This window comes from Pelobates fuscus, chromosome 1, assembly GCF_036172605.1.
Source record: "Pelobates fuscus isolate aPelFus1 chromosome 1, aPelFus1.pri, whole genome shotgun sequence".
Classification (NCBI taxonomy): Eukaryota; Metazoa; Chordata; class Amphibia; order Anura; family Pelobatidae; genus Pelobates; species Pelobates fuscus.
The window spans coordinates 45,696,174-45,716,345 of NC_086317.1; the positions used below are offsets into that span (position 1 = coordinate 45,696,174).

Genomic DNA, 20,172 nt, shown 5'->3' on the forward strand with positions numbered 1-20,172 from the left:
CTACTTCTTCTCTTCTAATATTCCATCCCTAATTCTCAGGGACTTCAATATTCCCCTTAACACACCTTTGACCTCAGCAGCCTCTAAACTACTTTCAATTACTTCCTCCCTTGGGCTATTACAGTGGGCTAATTCTCCCAACAGCTGGCAATACACTCTACCTCATTTTCTCTTATGCATGTACAGTATCTAATATTTGCAACACTCCATTTCCTCTCTCTGATCACCACCTCTTATCATTTGCTCTCAGTTACCCCCTCACCCAACAACCTCAGCATAACACCCCTCAACTCAGGAGGAACCATAATTCTATTGACTTCCAGCAGCTGTCAGTTGATATTGATTCACATGAAAACTAGTATGAAAAATAGTATATTGCTCAATAGAAGTTAGCTCTAAACACTTGTGAGGTATCCCCTTCACCTACACCTTAAAACATTTATTACACAAAAACATAAGTTTGAGTTATAAATACTTTCCTCTCTTCTTAATACAGCCAATAATGCTGAAATAGAAACAGAGGGATACAGAAAAGTGCCGATTATAATATTTACAGTATAAACACGGAGGATCTCAATAAAGCACACTCACAAAGATAGAGCCATACACAGAACCTGGCTCTGGTGTGTACTTCCTTAGGGAGATCCAAACCCCACTGCAGTTGGTATCCTCCCAATAATGATATGTGGCAGGGATAAGATTTAAAATATACAAATTTATTTGTATATATAAAACAATAAAAAATGGGCATAAACTATAAGCTTCTTTATTTGGTGCATACAATCCTACTAAGTCCTTGTGTCTTCTTTTATACGTAATTTCTTCCGTTTTCGCTGTCTTTTTTATCATGCTCTTCCTATTCCTGCACATCACTTCCTGTCACGTAAACGGATCCGTCCGGCGTGGAATGCAGTCTGCGTTTCACCCCTCTCTTGGCAGGACATGGACGTAACAAAGTCTCCAGTGGAACGCTAAGTTAAGTGTGTTCCACCTACATCCTTTAACGGCTAATATCATTATCATAACACAAAATAAAATACATATGGATACTTATACACATTTAAATTAATTATTAAAATAAGCCTAATAGGAAGAAAAGAGAAATGTATTAGACATCTCTAATATTGTAACGTAGTCTTACTTCTGTATAACAATATTGTGGAAAAAATCTTTTGCAGGTATATTGGTTGGAGGGTTAACCTAATTTTAAAGCTTCAGGGGTCAATATATGTACAAAGGGAAGAATCTGACAGTACCACCATCATTCTTATATCCCAAAAAAGAGTAAAACCATGTGTTTGTGAAGGTTATTGTTGCGGTCACCGGCCCGCCGAGCCTCACGGTCGTGCCCGACCGGCACGACCGCTCCGACTACACGAGCTTACCTGCTCGTCGGCGAGCCGGGAACCGCGCGTGTAGTTCTTCCGGGCATCACGCCCGAATCCAATATGGCGCCGACCACGTGGTCGCGTCTATGGATAGCCCCGCCCCCGAGAATTATACTAACGGGTGCGTGACGTCACGACGTCAACGCACACGTACGTTCTGGGGTCAGAGGTCGCCCTCTGACCAATCATAGCTTAGAGAGGGGTATTTAAACCCCTAATTCACCCTAGTACTTTGCCATGTCGTGGTTTCAGTTTCCTGGTTTCCTGAAAGTGCTAGTTTCGTGTTTCTGATTTCCTGGTATCCTGATCCTTGGCGTTTCCCTGGTTATTCGGATCTCTGGTTTCCCTGACTTGGCTTGTCTTATCGGTATTGAGTATTTTCTGGCTTCCTTGACCTCGGCTTTCCCTTTGACCATTCTCTGTCTCTAGCGTATTAGTCCGGCCATTCTAAGGTCCGGTTTACGCTCTGTCTTGTTATTTTTCCTTTTCTGACTTATGTATATGTTTACATAGATTCTGCGTGCTGGACCACATTACTAGTCGTGACATTACGACATGGCCATGGATCCTGCAGAACTATGCAAACATATGATCGCCTGTGAAAATAGGGTGGAGGATATGGACAACAGGTTAGACCAAATTTGCTCAGGCAATTCAGACCTTGCTCCAGAGGACTGCCTATTTAGAGGTCCCTCCTGTACCACCTGTGGTTCCGCCACCTGTAGTGGTTCCCGTACCACATAAACCACCGTCCATAACTTTGTCACCGCCCCCTCGTTATGGAGGTGATTCTAAGGAATTTAGAGGTTTTTTAAACCAAATAGAATACCACTTTGAGGCCTCCCCAGGTTCATTCCCAACAGATAGATCTAAAATAGGCTATCTGATGAACCAATTAACTGGAAAAGCCTTGACTTGGGCTAACCCCTTATGGGAAAGTGGTGACGCAATAGCCCGTGATTACAGTACCTTTCTTACGGCCTTTAAGGCTACATTTGAACCTAAAGGCAGGGAGAAGAACGCTGCCAAAGCCCTTATGAGAATCAGGCAAGGCAATCGTTCTGTAGCCGATTATGCAATAGAGTTCAGGACATTAGCGTCTGAGGTTGATTGGACCAATAGCGGTCTGGTGGCTGCTTTCTCTGAAGGTTTAGCTGAGAATATACAAGATGAAACTGCAGCTAGAGACCTTCCGGTTAGTCTTAATGAGTTTATTGCCTACATGATAAACATTGATAACCGGCTCAGAGAGAGAGAGAAAAACAAACAACGTAACAGACGTTCTAATTTGTCCATAGCTCCTCGTTTCTCTAACCCAGTGGTGAGTAGCCAAACGCCTCTTCCAGAACCTGAACCCATGCAATTGGGTAGTGCTAAACTCACTGAGGCAGAGAGACAACACAGACGTAACGAGGGGTTATGTATGTATTGTGGCAAGAAGGGACATCTAAGATCGTCATGCCCGGTTCGGCCGGAAAACTTGCACACCTAAGGCACGTACGGGGACCGACCTTAGGTGTGATGTATATGTCCCCTAAATTGACTAAGAACCGTTTCCTGGTCAAAGTAACCTTATCTTTCGAGAACACTACTGTTCAGTGTGAGGCTATGATTGACTCTGGGGCAGCGGAGAATTTCCTAGACAAAGAGTTCTCTGCTAAACATCTCCTGCCCTTAAGACATAAAGAGAAACCTATAGCAGTCGAGGCCATTGATGGAAGGCCTCTTACCCAGCCTTTCATCACACACGAAACTCTGCCAATCACTGTTTCAGTGGGTATTCTCCACTCTGAAGAAATTACCTTTCAAATCATATCTTCACCTACAGTTCCGATAATACTCGGTTTCCCTTGGCTCCTGAAACACAATCCACGTTTAGATTGGATTGAAGGAGAGATTGTGAGTTGGGGTGAGAGATGCAAAGGTGTTTGCTTTAAGCAAATCCCACAACCTATTGGCACCATTAATGTTCCTGTTACACCTCCCTTGACCACACAAATTCCTCAGCAGTATATGGATTTGAAAGAGGTATTTAACAAGGTCCAGTCAGAAGGGTTACCTCCTCATAGACCTTATGACTGTACTATAAACTTATTACCAGGGACTATGCCTCCCAAGGGAGGAGTCTATGCCTTGTCCCCCCAAGAAAATCTTTGTTTGGAGGAATATATTAAGGATGCTCTCAGAAAGGGTCATATCCGTAGGTCCTCCTCACCAGCCGGGGCTGGATTCTTCTTTGTCTCTAAAAAAGAAGGAGACCTACGCCCTTGTATTGATTATAGGGGTTTGAATAGGATTACCATAAAAAATGCCTACCCTATTCCCCTTATATCAGAGCTATTCGACAGATTAAAGGGAGCTCGAGTCTTTACCAAGCTCGATCTCCGAAGTGCCTACAATCTAGTCAGAATTAAGGACGGTCACGAATGGAAGACCGCATTTAACACCAGAATGGGACATTACGAATACCTGGTTATGCCGTTTGGATTATGTAACGCTCCAGCGGTATTCCAGGATTTTATCAACGATGTCCTAAGAGAGTACCTTCACATGTTCGTTCTAGTGTATTTGGACGACATTCTCATCTATTCCCCAGACCTAGAGACACATCACGAACATGTGAGAATTGTACTGAAAACCCTGTTACAGAACGGCCTTTACTGTAAACTAGAGAAATGCCAGTTTGACCAAACGGAGATACAATTCCTTGGATACGTTATATCTCCGTCTGGTTTCCAGATGGATCCTCGTAAACTGGAGGCAGTCTTACAGTGGCCATTACCCAAGGGCCTTAAAGCTACTCAACGCTTTATAGGTTTTGCGAATTACTACCGCAAATTCATAAGGGGATTTTCCTCCGTGATTTCCCCTATAACCAATTTAACAAAAAAAGGAGCAAATTGTATATCTTGGCCCAAAGAAGCAAGAGAGGCATTTGAACGATTAAAATCTTTATTTTCCTCAGCACCTGTCCTGACCCATCCTGATCCATCCAAACCATTTATCCTAGAGGTGGATGCATCAGAGACAGGAGTTGGAGCCATTCTGTCTCAAAGAGAGAGTCCTGATACGCCTTTACATCCCTGTGGATTTTACTCTCGCAAACTCACACCTGCAGAGAGGAATTACGACATAGGGAATAGGGAACTTTTGGCCATTGTACTTGCCCTTAAGGAATGGAGGCATCTCTTGGAAGGTTCCAAAGAGCCACTTTTGATCTTTACTGATCATAAGAATTTGGCTTATATTGGGGACGCTAAGAGACTGTCCTCTCGTCAGGCTAGGTGGTCATTGTTCCTCTCCCGATTCAATTTCGTAATTACATACAGACCTGGTACTAAAAACACCAAGGCAGATGCACTTTCTCGGCAGTTTGAGACAGATGAAGTTCCGGAACAGGTGATATATCCTATTGTACCTCCTGAATGCCTCATTGCCACTACAGTTTCCGAAGTGTCTTCTCCACTCTTCTGTGCCATAATAGCAGATCAAACTCAGGCACCTGTGGGAAAACCTCCGGACAAACTGTATGTGTCACCTCAGTTTCAAAAGAAGGTACTAGATTTGTTCCATGACAGCCTCACAGCGGGCCATCCTGGAGTCCATAAAACTCTCTCTGCCATCTCCAGGAGATTTTGGTGGCCTGCTCTTAGAAACGATGTCAAAGATTATGTTGGGGCATGTCAAATATGTGCTGTTTCTAAAGTTCCTCCCAGGTCACCTCCTGGACTATTACAACCACTGCCCATACCTAGTGCTCCATGGACCCACTTGGCCATGGATTTCATTGTGGATCTACCCAGTTCAAACGGGTTTAATACAGTCCTTATGGTCATTGATAGATTCACGAAGATGGCACATTTCGTCCCACTTAAAAAATTACCATCTGCTCAAGATCTAGTTCAAATATTCTTGAGAGAGATCTTTCGGTTGCACGGTGTACCCAAAAGCATAGTATCTGACAGAGGTACCCAGTTTGTTTCTAGGTTTTGGCGTTCCTTTTGCAAACAATTGGGCATCGAACTCTCCTTTTCGTCAGCATATCACCCTCAAACAAATGGAGCAGCAGAGAGGGCGAATCAGTCTTTAGAAGCCTATTTACGTTGCTTTATAAATGCCAATCAATCTAACTGGTACGAGCTCTTACCCATGGCTGAGTTCGCCAGAAACAACGCCACTCATGAATCTTCTAATCACAGTCCATTCTTTGTTAATCAGGGTTATCACCCCACTGTTTTTCCTTCTGCATTCTCAGACACAGAAATCCCCGCTTTGAACACCCGTTTAGATTCGATTCATGATACTTGGGATTCCGTCCATTCAGCTCTGCAAAAAGCCTCATTACGAGCGAAGGTCCAAGCTGACAAGAAACGGGGCGCTAATCCTGTCTATATTCCAGGTGACAGGGTGTGGCTCTCCACAAGACATATCAAGCTTAAGGTCCCGTCCATGAAATTTGCCCCTCGGTACATTGGTCCCTTTCGAGTTACCCAACGTATTAATCCAGTGACCTATACTTTGGCACTACCGGCTCATATGAGAATAGCGAATACTTTCCATGTGTCTCTGCTCAAGCCCCTTACTTGCAATCGCTACACAAGGGTATCCACTCCTCCTCCGCCCTTGGTAGTGGGTGATCAAGAGGAATACGAAGTCCGTTCTATCATGGACTCCAAATTATCCAGAGGTGTCTTGTCCTATCTCGTTGACTGGAAGGGTTATGGTCCCGAGGAACGTTGTTGGGTTCCTGCTGACCGGGTCCATGCGCCCCGTCTTATCCGGTCATTTCACAACCGCTTTCCTCTTAAGCCGGGTCCTTCCCGCTCGGTGCGCGGTCTTCGAGTGGGGGGTACTGTTGCGGTCACCGGCCCGCCGAGCCTCACGGTCGTGCCCGACCGGCACGACCGCTCCGACTACACGAGCTTACCTGCTCGTCGGCGAGCCGGGAACCGCGCGTGTAGTTCTTCCGGGCATCACGCCCGAATCCAATATGGCGCCGACCACGTGGTCGCGTCTATGGATAGCCCCGCCCCCGAGAATTATACTAACGGGTGCGTGACGTCACGACGTCAACGCACACGTACGTTCTGGGATCAGAGGTCGCCCTCTGACCAATCATAGCTTAGAGAGGGGTATTTAAACCCCTAATTCACCCTAGTACTTTGCCATGTCGTGGTTTCAGTTTCCTGGTTTCCTGAAAGTGCTAGTTTCGTGTTTCTGATTTCCTGGTATCCTGATCCTTGGCGTTTCCCTGGTTATTCGGATCTCTGGTTTCCCTGACTTGGCTTGTCTTATCGGTATTGAGTATTTTCTGGCTTCCTTGACCTCGGCTTTCCCTTTGACCATTCTCTGTCTCTAGCGTATTAGTCCGGCCATTCTAAGGTCCGGTTTACGCTCTGTCTTGTTATTTTTCCTTTTCTGACTTATGTATATGTTTACATAGATTCTGCGTGCTGGACCACATTACTAGTCGTGACAGTTATACTAGGGAAATAATTGGTGCAAGAGTAGTATACATTATTTAGACATTTTAAAAAAAACATACTTATAAAATATGTAAAAAACACATTTATAAAATGCAAAAACTTTTTAAAAAGGAGAAAATTAAAATAGAAAATGGCACAATTCGAAATCCTGATTAAGACCATGAGGAATACATGTTTTAAAATTATAAATATATTTCATCTCTTCCTCACCTATTTTTTTTTATTAAAGTCCCCTCCTCTCCAATCTTTCTGAACCAGTTTAATAGTGCAAAAGAAGAGGTCTTTCAGGTTAATATTGTGACAGGTCTTAAAATGGTTTGAAATATCTAAACATATTTTCACACTTCTTATATGTTCTGCAATTCTGATATGCAGACATCTGGTAGTTCTTCCTACATAGATCAAATTGCAGGGACATTTTAAACTATAAATAACATTTTTCGAAGAACAGGTGAGTTGGTCTCTGATGTTAAATTATTTATCCTCCTGATATTTAAAGGAAGTTATATGCCTCTTTTTGTTTTTTGTTTCACTACATGCCAGACAAGATCCACATCCAAAAAATCCTTTACTTTTATTTAAAAAGTGATTTGTTGGTTTGATTTTAAAGCTACTTTTGACTAACATATGCTTCATATTTCTGCATCCTCTATAAACTAATTTAGGATCGGGAGGTAGGATTTTTTTTTAAATAGGTTCTTCTTTTAAAATCGGACAATATTTTTAAAATTATTTTTAATTATTCCTACTATGGTCATATATAAAAGGTATTTCGACTGGTTTCTGCATTTAAGTTTTTCTTTGATTTTTCTCCTTTATAGCACACCAGATCTTTCCTTTCCGTTTTCATAATCTTCTGTGTATGGCTCTATCTTTGTGAGTGTGCTTTATTTAGTTCCTCTTGTGTATATACTGTAAATAGGATAATCTGCACTATTGTGTATCCCTCTATTTCTATTTCAGCATTGTTGGCTGTATTAAGAAGAGAGGAAAGTATTTATAGCTCCACCTTATGTTTTTGTGTGATATTGATTCACAACTGCTATCCATCCCTTCCCTCTCCTGTCCCTCACTGACCATCTCCACATATAACACTACCCTTATCTCTGCCTTGAACGCTGCTGCCCCGCTCCAAACATGCACCTCGAGGAGGACATGCCCCCAACCATGGAATACTAAATCAATACACTACCTACAAAGATGCTCCCGTTGTGCTAAATGCTCCTGGAGGAAGTCTCACACCCTGGCAGACTATCTTGTTATAGATTCATATTGTGTTCATACAGCGCAGCCCTTGCTCTCGCCAAACAGTAATACTTTTCCTCTCTCATTAGGTCATGCTCCAGAAAACATCTCTTTGACACCTTTAACTCTTTTCTTCACCCTGCTGTGGCCACCTCCCAAACTAACCTTACAGCTGATAGCTTTGCATGCTACTTTACTGACAAGATTGAACAGCTAAGGAAAGATTTCTCCCCACCTTGCCATTCTCTTTCTCAACCACACGTGCCTTTCCTACAATTCAGACTTTTTCCCCGGCTACTGAGGTGGCTGTGCTTCTCTTTTCCTCTCACCCCACCACTTGCTTGCTCAATCCTGTCCCATCTCACCTTATCAGATCTCTAGCCGCACAGGTGGCACAAGCAAATATCTGAAGTTCCACTGGCCAGAGCCTGTTTGTCTCTGTTAGCCTTGAGTGCCGTGCAAAGACTAGGTTGCTGACCCCTGCTTTATGGATTTCAATCTTTGCAAAATAGATTTAAATACATGCTAGACTTTCTCCAAACATGCTTAGTTATTCACATTTAAATGTTCTAGAAAGGAACACTTAAGGCAATGTAACCTTTATAGCTAAGGAACGAATTCTCCCCACCTTGCTGTTCTCTTTCTCAACCACACGTAGATCATGACTTTCCTACCCTTCAGACTTTCTCCCCGGCTACTGAACAAGAGGTGGCTGTGCATCTCCTTTTCTTTTGCCCCACCATTTGCCCACTCGATCCTGTCCCATCTCACCTTATCAGATCTCTCTCCCCTTGTCTTGTGCCTTCCTTAACACATATTTTCAACTGCTCTCTCTCTTTTGTCTTTATTCGTATGTCTCACTTCCTCAATTTCAACTCTCTATTTGACCCTCTGGTCTGGCTTTCGCCCTCTCCACTCTACTGAGACTGCTCTAATCAAAGTTATTACTGACCTAATCACAGCTAAATCCAAAGGCCACTACTCCATACTAATTCTTCTTGACCTCTCTGCTGCCACTGACACCATTGATCATGCTCTCCTTCTTCAAACTCTTCAATCACACAGTCTCTGTGACTATGCCCTCTTGTGGTTTTCCTCTTATCTCTCCCAATGCTCATGCAGTGTCTCCTTTTCTAATGATACCTCCTCCCCTTGTCCTGGTCCCCTTCTATTTTCTCTTTATACTGCCTCTCTTGAGCTTGTTCATGATCTAGTAATTTCCCGCTGGTTTATTGAAACCCTCTCCTAATTGGTCTACCCAAAAGCCACATTTCCCTGCTACAGTGTGTAATGAATGCTGCTGCCAGACTGATTTTTCTCTCTAGTCTTTCCTCTCACACCTCACCTCTCTGTCAGTCTTTACATTGGCTTCCTCTATCCTATAGCAGTCAATTCAAGGTGCTAACCCATACCTACAAGGCACTGAAATCCTCTAATATCTCCCCTCTTATATTTTTTCACAGATCCATAGGTATGCCCCTTCTCTGTCTCTCCACTCTGCCCATGACCTACTCCAGTCCACTGCTCGCACCCGTACGGCAAACTCATGCATGCAGGACTTCTCGCGGGTGGCTCCCTTCCTATGGAATAGCCTGTCAACCGCCATCAAACTCTCCCCTAGTCTTCAGTCATTTAAGAAATGTTTTAAAACCCATCTCTTTAGGAAAGATTATGGCCTCCAAGAGTACACTTTACCTCACATACCTGTCTCTTGCTCTCTCCTAAAGGGCATCACTTTACTCTCTCCTCCGGCTCTGCTTCACTCCCACCTTATTTGATTGCTATTTCCTGTCCTAATGTGTTATATACCCCACCTCCTATAGACTTTTGAGCAGGGTCTTCTTCAATCGTTCCTGAAAGTTTTCTTGTAATTGTCCTATTTATAGTTAAATACCCCCTCTCATATAATATTGTAAAGTGCTACAGAATCTGTTGGCACTATTTAAAATGCAATAATAATAATAATAATAATAATAATAATAATAATAATAATAATAATAATAATAATAATAATAACAATAACACAATGAGCCCAGATTCAAACAAATTGCAGTTAATAACAAAATGAAGGTCCAAATCTAAATTTTAAGAACAGTATAAAAAATAAACACATAATCTACATTTCTGTTTATTTTTCTATAATCCTCTTATAAACTCAGGGTCATTGACTTTAATTATGTTAAGAGTTGCCCTATGACTAGTCAAAGGGTATCAAAACACAATAGCTGTATATAGGGAACCCTAAAGACATCCAAAGCATTTCAGCTTGCTGAAGTGTTTTAAGACTTAATAGAGTATCCCCTTTATAGTGGAAGGTGGGCATTAAATGCTTTTATATTATATATTGTGTCTTATTGGTGCAACACAGCAATTGCCATGCATTCCCCATATGAGAACATAGGACATGCATTGATAAAGGGGATATCCCAAAACGTTTGTACCTTATGTCCTTGAAAATAAATCTTTTTGTAGCACTTGGTGTGGACATTTGCAAATAATTACGCTGCCCTCGTTTTTTTTCAATTTTTATGGATTACTTTACCCTGCTTGGAGCTGCAGAAGACGGTGTCAGCAGCACAATAGAAAAAGTTTGTATTTTGATTTTCTCTGGGTACCACAGTAACCCTTACCTCGGCTATATACTGCCCATATGAGAAGCATTGGATGGCTAAGTGAGACTCACTATAGTGGACCTCTTGGGAGCATAGTGGTGGTGTAGCACTGTATTGCAAGTAATAACATGGTTTTACATAAAAGAGGGGGACAACATTTAAATTTTCAGTAGAACACTCCAACATCAGAAATAAATGCATTAATTTATAATACTAGAGTGTTTAAGTGGTGTAGATCTGCCTGACTTATTACATGTGTATACAAGTGAATGTGCACACACACAAAGCTTTCAGTGAAATAATAATGTGACTCTATTCCTCTAGTTGTACATTAAAAACTAGTAAAGTTTAGGGTAGACGGTAGACTTTGACTACAGTCCCTCCTCAATGGAAAGAAAAGGACATATAATTTGAAATCAAATTATGTATGTGCTGTTTTTCTGCTAATATTTCTATATTGATAACTTACCGATATATACAGATGAGTATAAATTAGAGGCATCTGATTCCTTATATTTCTCTAAATTCGTATATTAGATATAAATATAGCAAAATGTTACTTCTTTATTATTTCTATTAGTTCTCTATGTTTACAAGGTTTTATTTATTCTGATATATTCCAAAAGAATATCTTATTCTGTTACTGCTATGCTATTATCTACTGCATTATGTGTCTTTTTTTATTTAATTAAAAACATAATCAAAATAATAAACTAAACATGTCTGTATACACTACTTTGTATTTTCAATATTGATTCAATATATTTATTTTTTTATGATGTAATGTTTATACACTTTATACAGTAATTCCACAAGAAATATGAATCTGTTTATTTTCAAAAGAATTTAACCTTGCACTACAAACCCGATATACCGACTAGCAGATAAGTGGTGGCGATCAATCAGTAATTCAATTAAGTTATGTCAGGGAAAGAGATGATAAAACTTGCAACTCTATAAAGGACATTAAAGATAAATACAAACGTGTACCACACACTGTTATCTTAGATTATTTCCTATAGCCTTCTAACAGCCATTGACTCTATAAAGAGATAGGAAAATTAACCGATTGTGAGAATTACATTAAAAAACCCACTATTGAACACATGGGTTTAATCTTTTCATGTCCTATATACTTGCATTGTTGGATATATGTTACTGAATATAGTGTATTTAACTGACATAGACAAAACTTAATGTTTACTCTCTTTGTGAGCTTGGGAACATGAAATGATATGAAACATCTTTCAATCTGTAACATATGTTCACAAAGCTAGCATCCAGTTCTGCTGTGGTGGCTTCACACAGTAGGCACTTTAGCTTGAAATTACAGTTTTAAAGTGGTCCTGTCATCCATAAAACTGTAGATGTCGAGGACCTCTGTAGATACATAATAAAATTCTAGCACTACATTATGGTAGTTGAATATATTCATATCTGAAAATTTCTTCTTGTGATTTAAGAGAGATATAAGCTGAAATCTTCAACTAAATAATAGGGTTTCTATGCATTTTCAAGCAATTTGGGTGGCACAATGTATTGATGGAATATTATTGTATATAGAGTGTCAATTTTCGTGACAGATGTACTTTAAGTTTTATGTGCTGTAGGTGCAGATTGTGTTTGAGTATATTTATATACTGCAGAAAAAGCATTTTATCTGTCAGCATTCTCGGATGACTCAGATGAATGAACTTGTTCCCTTTAGGCCCCCCTCTCTTCTAGATTCTGGGATAATCTATTCCTGTGGTTCACTATTTATTTGTGTAAAGAAATTCAGAATCAATTTAGGGAAGTGTTATTATTTTTTTAGTAGCAATTTGCACTTTTCTGAATGGGGAAGATGGATGAAGGGTGGAAATACAGCAATTAAAATGACATGAAACTCTACAGTTGTCCCAGCTGCAGCATGGAGGAGTAATTGTGAAAAAGAAAAGGGTTACTTTAACCAAAAAACAGTATTTTCACTAGTTCTGATTAGAGTAACCATTTCTTAGGTGGTCCATGCCACAAAGTTAAAAACAACAAAACAAAATAAATGCTAAAATCCTCCTCTGCTCCATTGCTGAGTTCAAGTTCATGTTTAAGATTTTGTGGTGCATCTTCTGAAATGTCCTTATGGCTTTGCATATGTGGGTTAAACAATTTTCCCATTAAAGGATCATATATGCCAACTTAAGATGTCTATACAAAATAGTGGTTCTGTTGAAGAGATATCTAATTTACTTGTCTGGCTTCACTATGTATTCTTGGAATTGTTTTCTTAAAGTATAAGGATGGAAGCGTGTTTGAAAACATTTGTTCCTATATGAGGTATGTTATCTGTACAACAATAAATCTCTAAAAAAAATAAGTAGTACTCTTTTCCTATAGTCACAAGGCATTTTCATTTCATTTTCATAAGATGAGTCACAGTGTTTACCAGTTGTGCTCTCAAATTCTGGCTGGATACCATCTTAAACACGAGTCAGTAATAGGGAAAAAGTGTTACTACAAAGGGAGGTAAGATGGTTTTGCAAGCTGGATACAGTGTCATCACGTGGTGTCAATGAGAAGCTTGAGTGGCACTGGTTTCTATGAGCACATTCAGCGTCTGCTCTGCTTTGTTTCTTACTTGCATGTTTCCTTTGGATTATCTGGCTCTATTTTCTTGTCACTGCAGGAATATTCACTACCCACTGGTAGTTTGTGTATATAGTTGTATATACTTTACATTTTAATCAAATTTATTCTGATTTTGTTCAGTTTCTTAATGTCCTCCCCATGTTCTAGACTCTGGTTACCTCATGCCTTCATTTTCCCTGCCGCATGGAGGAATTGTGCAAGCTCTGTCATATTAGCCATATGTCACTCGTTATCCCTCATTTCCTGTTGTCTATCAGCTATGACTGATAAGTTTGAGTTATTTTCTTTTATACATGACATGAGTGTGTTAGTAAAGTATTATTTGATTGATGCACTTTTCACTTGTTTATTTAGCCATGAATATTTAGTGCTGCCAATATTTAGTGTTTGATGCATTGTATATCTGTTATTACCAACTTGTACCAGTGATGCAGGACATCCTACATGTAACATATGATGTCACACGTTCCTGTGTGATTTTGCTGATAAGCATGGAATGTGGCAAGATGGTGCCAGATGGCAAATTTTCTTGCACAATATAAGTTTGGCTGGATATAGATAAGGAGAAATAGGAGGAACATTTAGGAGTGTTTGACTTTGTTCTGGTTCAATATCCATTACAGAATGTTGCTCATAAAAGCAAATAGCTTCCTCCAGATGTTCGTGACCAGTACACACTCTCACCACATGAGGTAATATGTTCCACATAAGGCATAGACTTGGAATCAGTTGCTGGATAATTTGGGGAAGATGTGATTGAGGCTAGATCCCAGTGAGAAACACAATTGTGACAATTTTCCAATCAAGATTGAATTGAGATGTTGAAGTTATTCATCCAGTGTCTTTGAAAATATATCTTCTTTGTGATATACTTTTGCAGTAAGTAATAAAGATCTCCTGAGGAAGTCGCTTTAGATGAAATGCGTCGAGCTGAGCACAGGCGTGGTGGACAACGAACCCAGAGGTCCAACAGTAGCAGTCTAGTTCCAGTTTTTGGGCCCAAAGGAATTTTGTGGGCTAAGCTGCATTCAGATGAACGGGCTATTTGGCAGCATGCACTTTTTCACTATTATTGCATTACTTGCCACTTATCCATATGTATATGTTTGTCTATTTTAATACTAGTTTATATTTATTAAAGGTTTTGTCATTTTTTTTTGCTTTCTTTTTATGTGGATTCTTCATAAAAGCTGCTTAACTTAATGTACAGGAGTGATTGTGGCGCTCGTGTTCCTTTGTTTTTTTTCTGCATTTTGATGGTTGGGGAGTGACCTTTTTTCTCAGAGGCTGCCTGAACCTATCTGCACTTTAACCCCCTGCACTTTAAGATGGTATGTTTTCTCACTGGACCAGCATAAAGATACAATCCAGGGAATTTTCATGTAGCATGTCAAGTCATATATTAAATTACCCAAGAGTAATTAAGTGGCAACTAATATTACTATACATTTTACGCTGACATTATTTGTTTTATTATTAAAAATGAAAGAAGCTTAAAATACATTTTCCTGATGCGATGAACATGACGTTTATTATATGAACTTCAGAGAGATATGTGCATCATGAAGAGTGCAATGAAATTAACAGGATCTGTTGCTATCACCAATTAGGTAAAGTCCTAATTATAAAAAGCAAAAACATGAAAAAGGAAAAAAAAGCACAAAAAAGCACAAAAAGGTTGTGTGAAGTAACAGACTAAGATCATGTTTTGGGATAGTGTCAATATTAGGTCATTCATATGGAAGAAACACTTGGACTAGCAAAATCAGTGGCAAATAGAGGACTGTAAGACTGAAAGTAGATAGTTCAGCAGAGTCTAAAACAATTTGGTGTCATTTTGAACCTCAGAGTTCTCAGAGTTTGCTTCGACCCACATTTTTCATTACCAAAAATTTGGATAATCAGAACCATATAAACTTGGAGGAACTTAAAACTTTTACCCATGCACAAGTCTAATAGTAATATAAAAAATATACCATTTAGAGGTTCTGAAGAAAGTGTACATGGATCATGTAGTACCACTAAGGTATGCAACTAACCAAACGTGTATAAATATTTAAGCAAAATTTTTGTGAAGGCACTATGACCTTTTTTTTTATAAAGCCAGGATAAAACCATTAAAGAGAAAATCATATTATGATATGGGAAGTTAAATTTATATGTTATATAGAGTCACATACAAGACATGAATCTGTTAGGCACACATGGATGGGTGTGGGTCATGGTAGTGGGTGATTGTTGTTAATCATTTCTTTGATGTTGGAAAACTAGGATGTACTTCTAAAATAGTACAAATTCAAAAGGGAGTGTTTCACTACACTGCACTACACACACAAAAATTGAAAGGAGTGAATTATGGTTTTAAAACTAAACTTTAGGATGATGAGGCATTTTCAATGGTGGTTACAGAATTCAAAAGCATTACACAAACATACCTTTGTATAAATTAACCTCACCAAGGTATTTGACCAAGATAAATGAGCCATTTATCACAAATGTCTGCCAATCTGCTGGTTATATTTAATGTGTTGTGTTTCTCACAAACAATTTATTTTCAGGAAAAATGTAACAGACCATTTTGTCTTCACTGCCTTCTGTCATATAAAAACACATGTAAATACATAATTTTTACATTGATTTTATAGTGCCTTGAATTTCTGATTGAAGGCTATTCATGGAAGGATCTAGTGTTCGATAGCAGGGTAATGATAGAATGTTTTCTCACTGGACCAACACTTCTGTTGGCAGCATAAAGATAAAACCCAGGGAATTTCCATGTGGCATGTTAAGTCATATATTAGGACGAAAAGTGATCAAGTGATCAGTAGGGTCACAGCGGGATTCCCAGTCACTGCACATCGGCACATCACAGTGCACACCACTATGTACTAAGGGAACCCCTCTTCTCACTCTTCTGTTATGATCACTTTTCGTTAATTCTTATGTCACTTTTTTAGAGTCAGACTATATTAGATAGAAGGACAGTATTTAGTCAGCCATCCTAGCTTAGAACACCCACGAAGGTGTTTATTAGCAGAATTTAGGGAATAGCAATAGAACAGTGATAGGCAGCATTAGACTTAATCTTAGCAATTATAGATTACATATCCGGATTTTGCTGCTCTTCTTATGTCATTAGATATTTCCCTTCTATGCTATCTCTCTACAGCAGTTCTGGCTACATTTCTGTAAAGATTTTATACTGTGTTCTCTAGTGTCTTATCTATTGACTTCATAGAGAGACCTGAAGGAATATTGCCATTTAGGGGATTATCACCTAAAAGCTTCCTTGGTATTAGCATTTAGAACGAAGTGTTCATTTATGCACCAAGGACAGATATTACAAGTATTTACAGGAATCAGAAGTAATTCTATTGATATACAGGCACTATTGATTCTCTTTTGTATAGCAGTTAAATAAAGTTTCAGTGTATCACTGTTGATTTAGAGATACATTCTGTGCACTGTATCCATACTACTTAGCATTGTCCTGTATATCTTTTTTTCTTTTTTCCCCTTATTTTCCTATTTGTTTGACTCTAACAAGCTCTAAGATTTTTTTCGACTTAAGATTAGTGTCTATTTATAATCTTACCAGCTTGCTTGGGAGTTTCTTCCCCCCTTCCAAAGGGGAACAACCCTAGCACTGTGTGTTTTTTCAATTATATTTACAATAAAGGGTTCATGCCCATACTTGTTGGAGCTGGTACCACCTACTCTGACCTATTTCCCTAGCCATTGATTTAACGATTTGTTAATCTAAGACTAAGGGAAATTTCTTTTCTCTTTATTTTTTTGTCTGTATCACATATACTTACACTAAACAGCTAGGTCTACGAATTAACAACAAGCCACCGTAAGCCCAATGGAGTGACTTTTTACTCGCCAGGGCTAAATCCACACTCACCATTATAGAAAATAATTTTTACAGTTTTATATTTTATTTTAATGTTTTAGATGAATTATACAATAATTAAAATGATCATAAAATGCTCTATTGTTTATCATGGATGCCTAACACTACCTGATAACCTTTACTTACATTTTATTTGCCCTGTCCTTCAAAATAAAGTATATTTAAAAATACAGGAAATGGTAACAACATAATATAGGTCAAATGTTCTTATGTGGAAAGTTTTCAAGTACAGCTCAGTTGAGAAATCCATTTTTGGATTGTATGGTAATATATCTAGGTCATTGAAGAGCTGAAGGACAGGTTTTCTTAATAATAGACTGTTACCTGGAATATTAGAGGTATTGTTAAACTTGCCAAAATCTGAGCTGTATTATCCTGGAGTATTTTTCTAGCTGTTTGTGAAATTACTTGAGAGACTATTGTCAGTGACATGTGAAGAATTAATAAACTCTTATCACAGTTAATCCCCATAAATACTGGACTTGACGGTATTGATTTAAAACTTACACCTGCAACTCCCGAAGGGTGTTTGCTACAGACAAATCTTAGTGATGAGACAAATGCTGCTCAATTTACGACATGATCTTTTTTTCTATAGAATCTTAGCAATTGGTAATTGATTGTTTGAAAGAAGTTTTTCGTACTTTATTACAGTACAAGATTAAGCGCATGAGTAAGCACCATTAAATTCAATTGGATAAGCTATAAAAATTCATTTTATGTATTTTGTATTTAATGGCATATAATAAAGTCATCAGCTGCCATTAGATTTTGATGACGTGATTGAAGAGTTCACCTATTTAACCAAAAACGTAATTGTATATAATGACTATTAAAGGCATTGCATACTTCAGTGTGGTTTGCAGCCTTTGTTTTTAGGATATTTTAAATGGAATAAATAAATAAATTCATTAATTACAAAAATAGAATTAAAAAAAATATATAATCAAATATGCTCTATTTAGCATACGGTATTGTAATGTTGATTGAGATTTTTTGTCTTTGCACATTTGTCCAATATATTATTATGTTAATATTTATGTTAAAATATGGGATTGAAGAGTCGACTTGCTTAGTATATAATCTTGAGGCAGATAATCTGCTCATTTTATGAATAAGTACAATTTTTGGGGCTTAAAACATTAAGCTTTTTTTGGCTTCTCTTGACATATGACGTAAAAAGGGGGTAATGTCATAGAACAAACTCAAAAATAATGCTATCTTAGTCATATCTGCTTGACAAAAACATATGCAGAGAGGTCTTGTTTAGAATTATTAAACTATCACTCACACCATACTGTATTAGTCACTATATTGTTATAATCAGAAAAGCTCAATCAGAAACAGAATCAGAAGAGCTCAAAAATGAGCAATGCATTGCAACATTGTTGCATAGCACAGGTTTGTGAGTTTTAATACCGTTTTCCCCAAAAGATAAGGATGCTCGTAATATAAGCCCTACCTCAAATATAAGCCCTAGTCGCTAGTTCACTAATCTGTAGACTTGCAGTATTCCATACACTAAGCTAATCTATGTTCAGGGAACTTTCCCTAAACATAGATTGCACGCGCTAGTAAGATTATCTATGTTTGTTGAAGTCTCCCTGAACATAGATTTGCGGGATTCCATGCCTTAATGAGCTGGTCTATGTTCGGGGGAATTCTTCCCAATGTAGACCTGCATACTTGCACATGCTTGCTACCATATTCCCCTGAAAATACGCCCTAGTACATTTTTTTTGAGCAAAAATTTATATAAGACCGGTCTTTTTTTGGGGGGGAAATGGTATGTTTCCTACTGAACTGACTACTGTGGATTGACAATGTGAGAAAAAATATATGTAATCAACAATTATTTAGTAACTGTAAAAAGTACATCTGCGGAGCTTACCTGCAATAATATTGGGTTTTGGTGGCATTGTGAATTCATATGTGGCAGGTTCAGAATGGCCAAGTCTATTTGTTGCTGTTATTTGAACTTCATATCCCATATTCCATTGGAGATGTTCTAAAATAATGTAATCTTTATTTCCAAGGACTTTTTTTTCCATCCATTGATCTTCCTTATCTTTCTGCGAAGAGTGAAAAAACAAATACTTTAAGTTTGTTGTCATTTAGCTTCTGGAACTGAATATCCTAATTAAGAAACAACAATGTACAATATCAAATGTTTGTATACAATATTTCATGAAAACATTACTGGGGATACCACTAAATTCAATTTCAAAATATTTGTAAAATGTTCTGTCCCTGTATATTTGCTGAATGTGCATTTATCTAACTATCTTACAATTAAGCATTTCTTTTTATGGAGTATTTTGCCTGTGTGCTTTGTGTGTTAAGGTTGCAAGCACAGTCAAGGGCTGTAGGATGGTATCACACCATCAAGTCCCCTATAGGGACTAGGTTTTCTGGTAGCACAATTTTTTTTTTTTTTAAAGCAGTGCTACGGAAATGTAACACATTGGTCTGGTAAAACTCAACTTATACCCAGAGGGGTATAAGTTGCCTGAGAACCTATTTTAAAAATCTGGGGTTTTACCTCGGCCTATGTGTAGTCGGCTTAGTATTTGCATGCAGCCCTATGACACTTATGCTCCTTTAGTCCCTAACCCCTACACATGAAATAAAAGCACAGGAGTGCTAAAATATAAAGTCATATCTAATAAGAAGTTGCTTGGAAGACCATTGCATATTTTTTACTTGACTTAACCTCTAGTCAGTTACTTAGATTTTATATAACATATGTAAGTCAACTGTTAAAAAACAAACAAACAAACAAAAAAAAAACACAATTTACCTTCCACATGATACACTGGGTCAGTTCAAGTTTCCTTAAATTGGTATATTTGGAAAAAAGAATTTAAAGTCTTCTAAACTCTAAACATTATTCTATACAT

General features: G+C 38.4%; 1 protein-coding gene across 3 annotated transcripts in view; it reads right to left on the bottom strand.

The window, feature by feature from the left end:
• Positions 1-20,172, bottom strand: part of NCAM2 (neural cell adhesion molecule 2) — a 409,545-nt gene that overhangs the window by 37,809 nt on the left and 351,564 nt on the right. For all 3 annotated transcript variants that reach the window (XM_063448337.1, XM_063448328.1, XM_063448345.1), the window contains exon 15: positions 19,164-19,344. In XM_063448337.1, the coding sequence (XP_063304407.1) occupies positions 19,164-19,344 (181 nt within the window). The remainder of the gene's footprint in view (positions 1-19,163; positions 19,345-20,172) is intronic.